Below are 12,863 nucleotides of genomic sequence, written 5' to 3' on the forward strand. Positions count from 1 at the left end.
CGGCCCGCCCTGTCACTTTAAGGCAGGTGTTTTTATTTATTAAAACTACAGTCACCACTGCACCCTATAGTTTCTCCTTTTTCTTACTTGTCTTCGTCGAATGACTGGCGGTGGGGGTTAGGGGAGGAGCTATATAGACAGCTCTGCTGTGGGTGTCCTCTTTGCAACTTCCTGTTGGGAAGGAGAATATCCCACAAGTAATGGATGAACCCGTGGACTGGATACACCACAAGAGAAATAAATTTATTGGGTAAGCATAAATTTTGTTTTTCTATCCATTCCCCTCAGGGACAGGGTCACTCATTAGCGAGTATTAATCTAAGAATTTGAGCCAAGAAATGGATATTTCTCCAACATTGGTGTGTCCGGTCCACGGCATCATCCATTACTTATGGGAAATGTTCTCCCCCACAGGGAAAGGCAAGGAGAGCACACAGCAAGAGCTGTCCATATAGCTCCCCCTCTGGCTCCGCCCCCCAGTCATTCTCCTTGCCGCTCTGAACAAGTAGCATCTACCACGGGGATGGCGAGGAGTTTGTGGTGTAAGTTGTAGTTTTTTATTCTTCTATCAAGAGTTTGTTATTTTAAAATAGTGCTGGCTTGTACTATTTACTCTATAACAGAAAAGTGATGAAGATTTCTGTTTAAGAGGGCTATGATTTTAGCACAAGTAACTAAAATCCATTACTGTTACCACGCAGGACTGTTGAAACAAGAGAACTTCAGTTGGGGGTAACAGTTTGCAGTCTCATCTGCTTCAGGTATGACTAGTCTCCTTCTAACAACACAGGCTAATGCTAGATGACAGTCATTTTTCCCCTCAGGGGAAACGGTAAGCCATTTTTCTTTCACCTCAGCAAAAAAGATAACAGGCTTCCCCTTTTTGTTTTTTATGCTGGTAGACACTGTTAGGGGCTAAATCGATTGGTTTTTATTACAATATTATACCATTTGAAATATTTTATAAGCTCACATACACTTGGGAACGTTTTTTATTGATCTGGCTTCTTTTAGACACCTAAATCTAGTCAGGAAGGCCCCTTCACTCTAGTGTGCTGAGGGAGGAAGCCTCATTTTGGCACTTCAGCTGTGCAGTTGAATTTCAAGGCAGTGCATGCAGATTCATGTGAGAGGGTCCTGTGGTTCAGAAAGTGACTCCAAAAGGCTTTTTTCTGTGAATGGTGACCCCTAAGGAAGGTAAAAAGCTGCAGCAAGGCTGTAGCTGGGATTGTGGTGTGTAAAAACGGTTAAATCCAACAATTAGCTCCGGTTTGCTTGTTTTAAGAGCTAGAGTCTCCATATTTGCTGTGCAATACTTTCTAAGCATTAAGACACTGGGGTCCAAATTTCAGAAAAATCGGATATTGCCTTCATAGTTTTTTGAACATTCAGAAATAAATGTGTCATTTTATTATTTAAAGAGACTGTAACGTTTTTGTTTAAAATCGTTTTTATTGCATTGTTTGCCTGCCTAAATCTGTTTAACATGTCTGTTCCATCAGATAACCTATGTTCTGTGTGTATAGAGACAAATGTGGTTCCCCCTTTGAGTGTTTGTGATAATTGCGCCATAGCGTCCAAACAAAATCAGGACAGCTCTGTTATTTTTCATAATGTTGCCCAAGATGATTTATCTAATGAAGGTAGTGGGGATAGCTCTACATCCTCTCCTTCTGTGTCTACACCAGCTTTGCCCGCGCAGGCGACACCTAGCGCGCCAGTGCTTATTTCTATGCAACAATTATCAGCAGTAGTGGATAATTCTATAGCAAATCTTTTATCCAAACTGCCAGTTTTTCAGAAAAAGCGTGATTGTTCATCCTTTTTATCTGTATTTAAAACTGAACAATCAGACGCTGACGATGCCTTATCTATTTTACCCTCACATCAATCGGAATTGGCTGTGAGGGAAGGGCTGTCTGAGGGTGAAATTTCAGACTCAGGAAAAATTTCTGAACAGGCAGAACCTGATCTAGTGGCATTTAAGTTTAAGCTAGAACATCTCCGCGCTTTGCTTAAGGAGGTATTAGCTACTCTGGATGACTGTGATTCCATGGTAGTACCAGAGAAGTTGTGCAAATTGGACAAATTTTTAGAGGTCCCAGTGCACGACGACGCTTTTCCAATACCTAAGAGGGTAGCGAACATAGTGGAAAAGGAGTGGGAGAAGCCAGGTGTACCCTTTGCCCCACCTCCTATATTTAAGAAAATGTTTCCCATAGTAGACCCTAGAAGGGACGCATGGCAAACGGTCCCGAAGGTTGAGGAAGCTGTTTCAACACTAGCGAAGCGCACAACTATTCCTATAGAGGACAGCTGTGCTTTCAAAGATCCTATGGATAAAAAATTGGAAGGATTGCTTAAAAAGATTTTTATTCAGCAAGGGTTCATCCTTCAACCAGCTACGTGTGTTATTACTGTCACTTCAGCGGCGTCCTTTTGGTTCGAGGAACTAGAAAGGTCGCTCCAGAAAGAGACTTCCTATGAAGAAGTCATGGACAGAATTCACGCATTAAAGTTAGCTAATTCCTTTATATTGGATGCCGCCTTTCAAATAACGAAATTGGCGGCGAAAAACTCAGGTTTTGCTATAGTAGCGCGGAGGGCGCTTTGGCTAAAATCCTGGTCGGCAGACGTGTCGTCCAAGACTAAGTTACTGAATATTCCTTTCAAGGGTAAGACCCTTTTTGGGCCGGAATTGAAGGAAATTATTTCAGACATCACTGGGGGTAAGGGCCATGCCCTCCCACAGGATAGGCCTTTTAAGGCTAAGAACAAGTCTAATTTTCGTTCCTTTCGCAATTTCAGGAACGGACCGGCTAATAACTCCACTGCCGCTAGACAAGAAGGTAACGCGGCCCAGCCCAAACCCGCTTGGAAGCCCATGCAAGGCTGGAGCAAGGGTAAACAAACCAAGAAACCTGCTGCTGCTACCAAGACAGCATGAAGGGGTAGCCCCCGATCCGGGACCGGATCTGGTAGGGGGCAGACTATCTCTCTTTGCTCGGGCTTGGGCAAGAGTTGTTCTGGATCCCTGGGCACTAGAGATAGTTTCCAAGGGATACCTGTTAGAATTCAAGGGACTTCCTCCAAAGGGAAGGTTCCACCTGTCTCGCTTATCTTCAGACCAGATAAAGAAACAGGCATTCTTACATTGTGTAAGAGACCTATCAAAGATGGGAGTGATAAACCCAGTCCCCTCCGGGGAACAAGGTCTAGGGTTTTACTCAAACCTGTTTGTGGTTCCCAAAAAAGAGGGAACTTTCAGGCCAATTCTGGATTTAAAGATATTAAACAAGTTCCTCAGAGTTCCATCCTTCAAGATGGAAACCATTCGGACAATCTTACCAACAATCCAGCAGGGTCAATTTTTGACTACCGTGGATCTGAAGGATGCGTATCTGCATATCCCAATCCACAAATCTCATCATCAGTTCCTGAGGTTCGCCTTTCTGGACAAACATTACCAGTTTGTGGCTCTTCCATTCGGTTTAGCCACCGCTCCCAGAATTTTCACAAAGGTGCTAGGGTCCCTTCTAGCGGTCCTAAGACCGAGGGGCATCGCTGTAGCACCTTATCTAGACGACATCCTAATCCAAGCGTCGTCTCTTTCCAAAGCGAGGGCTCATACAGACATTGTGTTGGCTTTTCTCAGATCTCACGGGTGGAAAGTGAACATAGCAAAAAGTTCACTGTCACCGTCCACAAGGCTTCCTTTTCTGGGAACAATAATAGATTCTGTGGAAATGAAGATCTTTCTCACAGACGTCAGAAAGACAAAGCTTCTAAAAGCTTGTCGAGTTCTTCACTCTATTCCTCAACCCTCCATAGCTCAATGCATGGAAGTAATAGGACTAATGGTCGCAGCAATGGATGTGGTTCCTTTTGCTCGAATTCATCTAAGGCCATTACAGCTGTGCATGCTCAATCAGTGGAATGGGGACTATACAGACTTGTCTCCCCAAATTCAAGTAGACCAGGTAACCAGGGACTCACTTCTCTGGTGGTTGACCCAGGATCACCTGTCTCAGGGAATGAGTTTCCGCAGACCGGAGTGGGTCATCGTCACGACCGACGCCAGCCTCTTGGGGTGGGGCGCGGTCTGGGACTCTCTGAAAGCTCAGGGCCTATGGTCGCGGGAAGAGTTGCTTCTCCCGATAAACATTTTGGAACTAAGAGCTATATTCAATGCGCTCCTGGCTTGGCCTCAGCTAGCGGAAGCCAGGTTCATAAGATTTCAGTCGGACAACATAAGGACTGTTGCGTACATCAATCATCAGGGGGGAACAAAGAGTTCCCTAGCGATGAAGGAAGTAACCAAGATAATCCAATGGGCAGAGAATCACTCCTGCCATCTATCTGCTATTCACATCCCAGGAGTAGACAACTGGGAGGCAGACTATTTGAGTCGTCAGACTTTCCATCCGGGGGAGAGGGAACTCCATCCGGAGGTCTTTGCTCAGTTAACCCAATTATGGGGCATTCCAGACATGGATCTAATGGCGTCCCGTCAGAACTTCAAGATTCCTTGCTACGGGTCCAGATCCAGGGATCCCAAGGCGACTCTAGTGGATGCATTAGTGGCGCCTTGGTCGTTCAACCTAGCATATGTGTTTCCACCGTTTCCTCTCCTCCCCAGGCTCATAGCCAGGATCAAACAGGAGAAGGCCTCAGTGATTCTGATAGCTCCTGCGTGGCCACGCAGGACTTGGTATGCAGACCTGGTGAATATGTCATCGGCTCCACCATGGAAGCTACCTTTGAGGCAGGACCTTCTAGTACAAGGTCCATTCGAACATCCCAATCTAATTTCTCTGCAGCTGACTGCTTGGAAATTGAACGCTTGATTTTATCCAAGCGTGGGTTTTCAAATTCTGTGATTGATACTCTGGTCCAAGCCAGAAAACCTGTGACTAGAAGGATTTACCATAAAATATGGAAAAAATATATCTGTTGGTGTGAATCCAAAGGATTCTCCTGGAGTAAGATTAAAATTCCAAAGATTCTCTCCTTTCTCCAAGAAGGTTTGGATAAAGGATTGTCAGCTAGTTCTCTAAAAGGACAGATTTCTGCATTATCCGTCTTGTTGCACAAACGACTGGCAGCTTTGCCAGATGTACAAGCTTTTGTTCAGGCTTTGGTTAGAATCAAGCCTGTTTACAGACCCATGACTCCTCCTTGGAGTTTAAATTTAGTTCTTTCAGTTCTTCAAGGGGTTCCGTTTGAACCTTTACATTCCATAGATATTAAGTTACTATCTTGGAAAGTTCTGTTTTTGTTTGCTATTTCTTCTGCTTGAAGAGTTTCTGAATTATCTGCTTTGCAGTGTGATCCACCCTATCTGGTGTTCCATTCAGATAAGGTTGTTTTGCGTACTAAGCCTGGTTTTCTTCCAAAAGTTGTTTCCAACGAGAACATCAACCAGGAAATAGTTGTTCCTTCTTTGTGTCCGAATCCAGTTTCAAAGAAGGAACGTTTATTACACAATTTAGATGATGTTCGTGCTTTAAAGTTCTATTTAGAAGCAACAAAAGATTTTAGACAAACCTCATCCTTGTTTGTCGTTTACTCTGGTAAGAGGAGAGGTCAAAAAGCTACTGCTACCTCTCTCTCTTTCTGGCTGAAAAGCATTATCTGCTTGGCTTATGAGACTGCCGGACGGCAGCCTCCTGACCGTATCACAGCTCACTCTACTAGGGCTTTGGCTTCCACATGGGCCTATAAGAACGAGGCTTCTGTTGACCAGATATGTAAGGCAGCGACTTGGTCTTCTCTGCACACTTTTGCCAAATTCTACAAATTTGATATTTTTGCTTTTTCGGAGGCTGTTTTTGGGAGAAAGGTTTTGCAAGCCGTGGTGCCTTCTGTTTAGGTAACCTGATTTGCTCCCTCCCTTCATCCGTGTCCTAAAGCTTTGGTATGGGTTCCCACAAGTAATGGATGACGCCGTGGACCGGACACACCAATGTTGGAGAAAACAGAATTTATGCTTACCTGATAAATTACTTTCTCCAACGGTGTGTCCGGTCCACGGCCCGCCCTGGTTTTTTTAATCAGGTTGAACATTTTTTTCTTTATACACTACAGTCACCACGTCACCCTATAGTTTCTCCTTTTTCTTCTAACCGTCGGTCGAATGACTGGGGGGCGGAGCCAGAGGGGGAGCTATATGGACAGCTCTTGCTGTGTGCTCTCCTTGCCTTTCCCTGTGGGGGAGAACATTTCCCACAAGTAATGGATGACGCCGTGGACCGGACACACCGTTGGAGAAAGTAATTTATCAGGTAAGCATAAATTCTGTTTTTTGTGTTTTGCATTTTTATCCTGTAGAAAATGTTAATTTATATAACAAAAAAAATGAATTGTACTACTGAATATTTCCATCTAAAGGGGAGGAGAGTCCACAGCTTCATGCATTACTTTTGGGAAATAAGAACCTGGCCACAAGGAGGAAGCAAAGACACCCCAGCCAAAGGCTTAAATACCTTCCCCACTCCCCTCATCCCACAGTCATTCTTTGCCTTTCATCAAAGGAGGATGGCAGAGAAGTGCTGAAGATTCGGAGTAGTCTTATGGAGGGTAGTACTCTTTGGAATGGGACTGGAGTTTTAAGTAGTCCTGTCAGCCTCTTAGTGAGTGCCTGGATGAAAGTTGGAGTCTGGAGATGCAGGGAGAGTCTTTTTGGGAAACCATCCCGACTCCTATTAACAGCTCCACAAGCAATCAGCGTTGACAAGCTTTACTGCCTGCTTCCTGCACTCAAGTCCATGTCGAGTGATGCTTCTGACTGTCACACTTTAAGGGCCGCGTTCCCGTTCCACGGCGTTGATTCTGGTAAGATCGTTTAATAATGATAACACAGAAGACAGGGTCACAGTGTGGCGCCTTTTATCTTATGGAATCAAGGGTTAATATTCCTAGAGAGGGGATTATTGAACAGGGATTTTTTTATACATAATATTGTTTATTGTGTTAGTGTGTGCAATGTGGCTCTGGCAATGGTGAAACATCAGGTTGACTTCCGGTAAACTTTGTGCGGCCAATTTTGGTGCGTTTTCTCCTTAGTGCAGGGGCAGTCCTGCGAGGCATCCCAGATTACCGGGTGTGAATATTCACTTCCTCTGTTGATCAGCGGCATAGGAGACGAAGCAGTTTCTGTAGTTGGGTCATAGGAGGTGGTGAGTGCCCCGTCCATTGGAGTATAAAGGTGCCTGGTTTTTAAGCTAGTCTAGTCCATAATAAAAGCGTAAGCTATGGAGGACTCTGATGCGTTAGAGGGTACTCCCTCTTTAACAAAGTCTCATTCCTGTGTTTATTGCGAGGAGGTTCTTGTAACTCAACTATGTTCCACTTGCCTTGATAAAGTTGCGACATCTAAAACTAAAGGGATGTCTAGTACTACTGAGCTGTCCACCTCTGAGGGCTCCCTGTCCTGGGAGGTGCGTTCCCTGCTTTCATCTTCGAGTGCACATGCGGCACCCCAGGGTCCAACCATTACTCCTATGGCAGAGATTCGTTGGCCGTCAGATTTTGCTGATCAACTGCAAACGTCGGTATCGAAAGTGATCCTTGTCTTACCATGTTCTGCTAAGCGACAATTGTAGGGCTTATCATGGCCCAGGGGTTGTATACGCCTATGGAAATATCAGAGGCGTTATACAACAATGAGGCCCACTTCGACTCTTCGGAGGAGGCTTCTTCTGGGTCGGAGTCCATGTTATCTCATCCTCCGGCTGCGGAGGAACCTTACTTTAGGTTTAGGATGGAGAATTTGTGCTTTTTGCTGAAGCAAGTGCTTGCTACTCTGGAGGTTCTGGAACCGAAGCTTCCTGAGCAACCTTTGATTCTTAAGCTTGATAAGGTATACAAGGGCAGGGTGGTGCCTCAGACCTTCCCGGTCCCTGTTAAGATGGCTAATATTAGGAATGAATGGGAGTGATTAGGTTCTTCCTTTTCCCCTTCTTCTTCCTTTAAGAAACTGTTCCCCGTTCCAGACTTTCTGCTCGAGCTGTGGGGGACTGTCCCTAAGGTGGATGGTGCCATCTCTACGCTCGCGAAGCGGACTACTATCTTCTCAAGGATAGTTCGTCATTTAAAGAGCCCATGGATAAGAAGTTGGAAAACATGTTAAGGAAAATGTTTCAACACACAGGGATTGTTTTTCAACCGGCAGCGGCTGTAGCCGCAGTTCCCGGAGCTGCTACATATTGGTGTGAATCCCCGTGTGATATGGTTGCGAGGGAGACTTCCATCAACGAGATACAGGAGAAGATTAAGGCGTTGAAGGTCACCAATTCTTTCATTTGCGATGCCAATATGCAAATTATTCGCCTGAACGCAAAGGTTTCAGGATTTTCAGTTTTAGCTCACAGGGCTCTGTCTTGGTCTGCGGACATGACCTCTAAGTTGAGGCTGTTGTCCCTTCCTTTTCAAGGAAAGATTCAGTTCGGTCCAGGATTGGATTTGATCATATCCACGATTACGGGAGGCAAGGGAGATTTTCTACTGCAGGATAAGAAGGCGAAGTCTAAGAGATCTACTTTTCGACCCTTTCGCGCGGACAAGGCCCAGTGCCAGCAGCCCGCTGCAAAAGCGGATCATCCCAAGGGAACTTGGAAGCCTGCTCAGTCTTGGAACAAGTCCAAGCAGAAAAAGAAGCACGCCGAGACTAAATCGGCATGAATGGGTGGCCCCCGACCCGTCTCCAGACCAGGTAGGGGGCAGATTGTCTCTCTTCTCTGAAGCCTAGTTGCAGGACGTTCAGGACCCTTGGGTTCTGGAGGTTTTATCCCAGGGTTCTGGAGGTTTTATCCCAGGGTTACAGGATAGGGTTCAGATCCCATCCGCCCAGGTGCAGATTCCTCCTGTCAAACCTGTCTTCAAGACCGGAAAGGAGAGAGGCCTTTCTAGATTGTGTGAGGGATCTCTCCTCTCTTGGTGTTATCGTACCAGTACCCCGAGCAGAAAGGGGTCTAGGGTACTATTCATATCTCTTTGTGGTTCCAAAGAAGGAGGGCACGTTCTGCCCAATTCTGGACCTAAAGTGTTTAAACAAGTTTCTGGCTGTTCCATTGTTCAAAATGGAAATGATCAGATCTATTCTGCCCCTAGTTCAAGAGGGACAGTTCATGACGACAATAGACTTGAAGGATGCTTACCTTCATGTTCCAATTCACAGGGACCACTTCAAGTTTAAGATTTGCGTTTCTGGACCAACACTTCCAGTTTGTAGCCCTTCCTTTCGGCCTGGCGATGGCCCGAGAGTCTTCTCAAAGGTTCTGGGGGTGCTTCTTGCAGTGGCCAGATCCAGGGGCACTGCTGTGGCGCCCTATTTGAACAACATCCTAGTCCAGGCGCCGTTGTTCAGCCTTGCAGAGGATCATTTGAGGGCTCTTCTTTTATTGCTCCAATCTCACGGTTGGAAGATCAACTCGGGAAAGAGTTCCCTGGTTCCCAGCAACAGGGTGGAGTTCCTGGGCACGATAATGTCCATGAAAATATTTCTCACAGATCGACACAGGATGATTGTGTCCACCTATCTTGCCCTTCAGTCTTACTCAAGCCCTTCGGTGGCTCAGTGTATGGAGATGATTGGGCTCATGGTTTCCAGCATAGACGTCATCCCTTTCACCAGGTTCCATCTCAGACCTCTTCAATTGTGCATGTTGAGACAGTGGAACGGCGATCATTCAGATATATCACAGCGGATATCCATGGATGCTCGAACCATGGACTCCCTATCTTGGTGGATCAATCCGGAGCATCTGTCCCTGGAGACATCCTTCCTGAGACCGTCCTGTAAGATTGTGACAATGGACGCAAGTCTGACAGGATGGAAAGCTGTTTGGGGTGCCTGATTGTCACAAGAAAAATGGACTCTGGAGGAGTCTCTCCTTCCCATAAATATTCTGGAACTTCGAGCAATCTTCAAAGCTCTGAGGGCGTGGCCGCCTCCTGGGTCATTCGGCTTCATCAGATTCCAGACCGACAACATTAACTCGGTGGCTTACAACAACCACCAGGGGGAAAACGAGGCGCTCTCTAGCAATGAGGGAGGTGTCTTGGATTTTGGAGTTGGTGGAGTCCCACAGTTGCTCGCTCTCAGCGATCCACATTTTAGGTGTGGACAACTGAGAAGCAGACTTTCTCAGCAGGCAATCCTTCCATCGGGGGAAATGGTCTCTTCACCCAGAAGTGTTAGCGGAGATTTGTCTCAGATGGGGAACGCCGGAGATAGAGCTCATGGCGTCCAGACTCAATTGCAAGCTACCCCGATGCGGGTCGAGGTCGAGTGATCCCCAGGCGGAGCTGATGCCTTAGTGGTGCCTTGGGGATTCAGCCTAGCTTACATTTTTCCACCTTTACCACTTCTACCTCGTGTAGTGGCACAAATCAAGCTGGAGCGCGCTTCTGCCATCCTGATTGATCCTTCGTGGCCGCAGAGGACGTGGTTTGCGGATCTGGTGGGATACCATCCTCTCCGCCATGGAGGTTACCCTGCTGGAACAGGGTCCCTTTCAACATCAAAATCTCGTTTCTCTGAGGCTGACTACGTGGAAATTGAACTCTTAGTCTTACCCAGGTTTTTCTGAAAGTGTGATTGACTCTCTAGTTCAGGCAAGAAAACCAGTCACTCGTCGCATCTATCATAAGGTGTGGAGAACTTACTTGTCCTGGTGTGAGAAACACGGATATCCTTGGCACAAGGTGAAGGTATCCAGGATTCTGTCTTTTCTCCAAGAGGTTTTGGAGAAGGATCTTGGCGCCAGTTCCTTTAAGGGACATATTTCAGCTTTATCAGTCTTGTTGCACAGGAGACTCGCTGAGCTTCCTGACATCCAATCTGTTGTTCAGGCTCTGTCTAGAATCGGGCCTGTCTTTAGACAGTCTGCTCCCCCATGGAGCTTAAACTTGGTCCTTAAGGTATTGCAGAGGGTACAGTTTGAGCCTATGCATTCTATTGACATTAAGATTCTGTCCTGGAATGTTCTCTTTCTGTTGGCCATTGCGTTGGCATGCAGAGTTTCTGAGCTGGCTGCCTTGCAATTCGAGCCTCCTTATCTGGTCTTTCATGTGGATAAGGCTGTTCTTCGCACCGTTTTTTTTTTTTCCCCAAGGTGGTGTCTAACGGTAACATCAATCAGGAAATAATTGTTCCTTCTTTGTGTCCTAACCCTTCTTCTTCTAAGGAGAGGTTACTTCATAATCTGGATGTGGTTCGGGCCTTAAAGTTCTATCTTCAGGCTACAAAGGATTTAAGACAGTCTACATCTCTTTTTGTGGTGTATTCCGGGAAGTGCAAGGGGCTGAGGGCCTCTTCTACTTTTGTCGTTTTGGTTGAGGAGCTTGATTCGCTTGGCCTATGAGACAGCGGGACATAAGCTTCCTCAGAGGATCACCGCTCATTTAACTAGAGCTGTGGCTTCGTCTTGGGCCTTCAAGAATGAGGCATCTATGGAGCAGATTTGTAAGGCGGCTACTTGGTCCTCCTTACACAGTTTTACAAAGTTTTACAAATTTGATGTTTTTGCTTCGGTGGAAGCTGTTTTTGGGAGAAAGGTTTTACAGGCTGTGGTGCCCTCAGATTAGGGTCCGCCTTTTGCCCTCCCGGTTTCATTCAGTGTCCTCTAAAGTTTGGGTATATGTTTCCCAAAAGTAATGAATGAAGCCATGGACTCTCTTCCCCTTTAGATGGAAAACCTAAATTATGCTTACCTGATAATTTTATTTCCATTGTGGGGTGGAGAGTCAACGGCTCTCACCCGTAACTCCGGTGGGCGGACCTAAATTTAATTTATCTTTTGGCACCATTTATACCCTGATATTTCTCCTACTGTTCCTTGTTCCCTCAGCAGAGTAACTGGAGAATGAGGGGAGTGGGGGTGGTATTTAAGCCTTTGGCTGGTTTTTTTTGCCTCCTCCTAGTGGCCAGGTTCTTATTTCCCAAAAGTAAGGAATGAAGCTGTGGACTCTACTCCCCACAATGGAAATAAAATTATCAGGTAAGCATAATTTGTTTTGTTTTTTGCTAAAAATTGTTAAATTTCTTTTTTCAGATGATGAACAAAACAAGTTTGAAAACTCATCATCCAGCTTGGACAGTTATCTACCTGAAAAGGTATGTTTATGTTTACTACCTGCAGTTATATTTAAAAGTTTTGATTTTAAAGATCAATGAACCGATGAAGAGTTATCTGAATGAAACATTTTTTAATTAAAAATACAATTTTCATTCAGAGTTCATTTAGTGTTTTCAGAGTATCTTTCTGATTTACATAGTTCTTTATGCTTATACAGCTGTGTAGTAAGCATGACATAGTTTGGGAATTCATAATCAGTATGTGATTATCATCACATAGACCTAACTAATGTCATAATGTCAGTCATTTTTGTATATGCATAGGTTGTCTTTCTCAATTGCTTTCAAATGACAAGCCACGTGACAGCTTCTCTGATTTTCATGCTGTGTGTCTTTATGGGTTATTTGTGAAAACCTTGTAGTGTATCATGAATTAATGGCGTCCTATTAATAAGAAAATGAAAATATAAAATCTAAGGATATAAGGTTGCTAAGCCAGCTTTTTTACCTTCTACCAATATTTTAATCTTTCCATGGGTTACATTCATACCTATAACGTGTTTTAACTTCATAACATCATCAACATACATTTGTACGTTTTACCTTATTAAAATAGTTGGAATAATCACCTTCATTGTAAATGCTTTGTAAGAGAAAGTTGGAAAATTAAAAATAAGTTGCTGGGTCAATAAAGACAATAATAAACAAACTTTATTTATTAGATTTAAAAAAAAACATTCAGCATTTTGCTTTATCATGGTGGTTAAACTTTTGTGATTTTCTA

The 12,863-nt window shown here is 44.8% G+C and overlaps 1 protein-coding gene across 3 annotated transcripts in view; it reads left to right on the forward strand.

Annotated features, from left to right (window-relative positions):
• The window catches only part of DOCK9 (dedicator of cytokinesis 9), a 736,189-nt gene that overhangs the window by 343,464 nt on the left and 379,862 nt on the right, over positions 1 to 12,863 (forward strand). For all 3 annotated transcript variants that reach the window (XM_053707819.1, XM_053707821.1, XM_053707820.1), the window contains exon 9: positions 12,057 to 12,118. In XM_053707819.1, coding sequence (XP_053563794.1) covers positions 12,057 to 12,118 — 62 coding nt within the window. The remainder of the gene's footprint in view (positions 1 to 12,056; positions 12,119 to 12,863) is intronic.

This window comes from Bombina bombina, chromosome 3, assembly GCF_027579735.1.
Source record: "Bombina bombina isolate aBomBom1 chromosome 3, aBomBom1.pri, whole genome shotgun sequence".
NCBI lineage: Eukaryota > Metazoa > Chordata > Amphibia > Anura > Bombinatoridae > Bombina > Bombina bombina.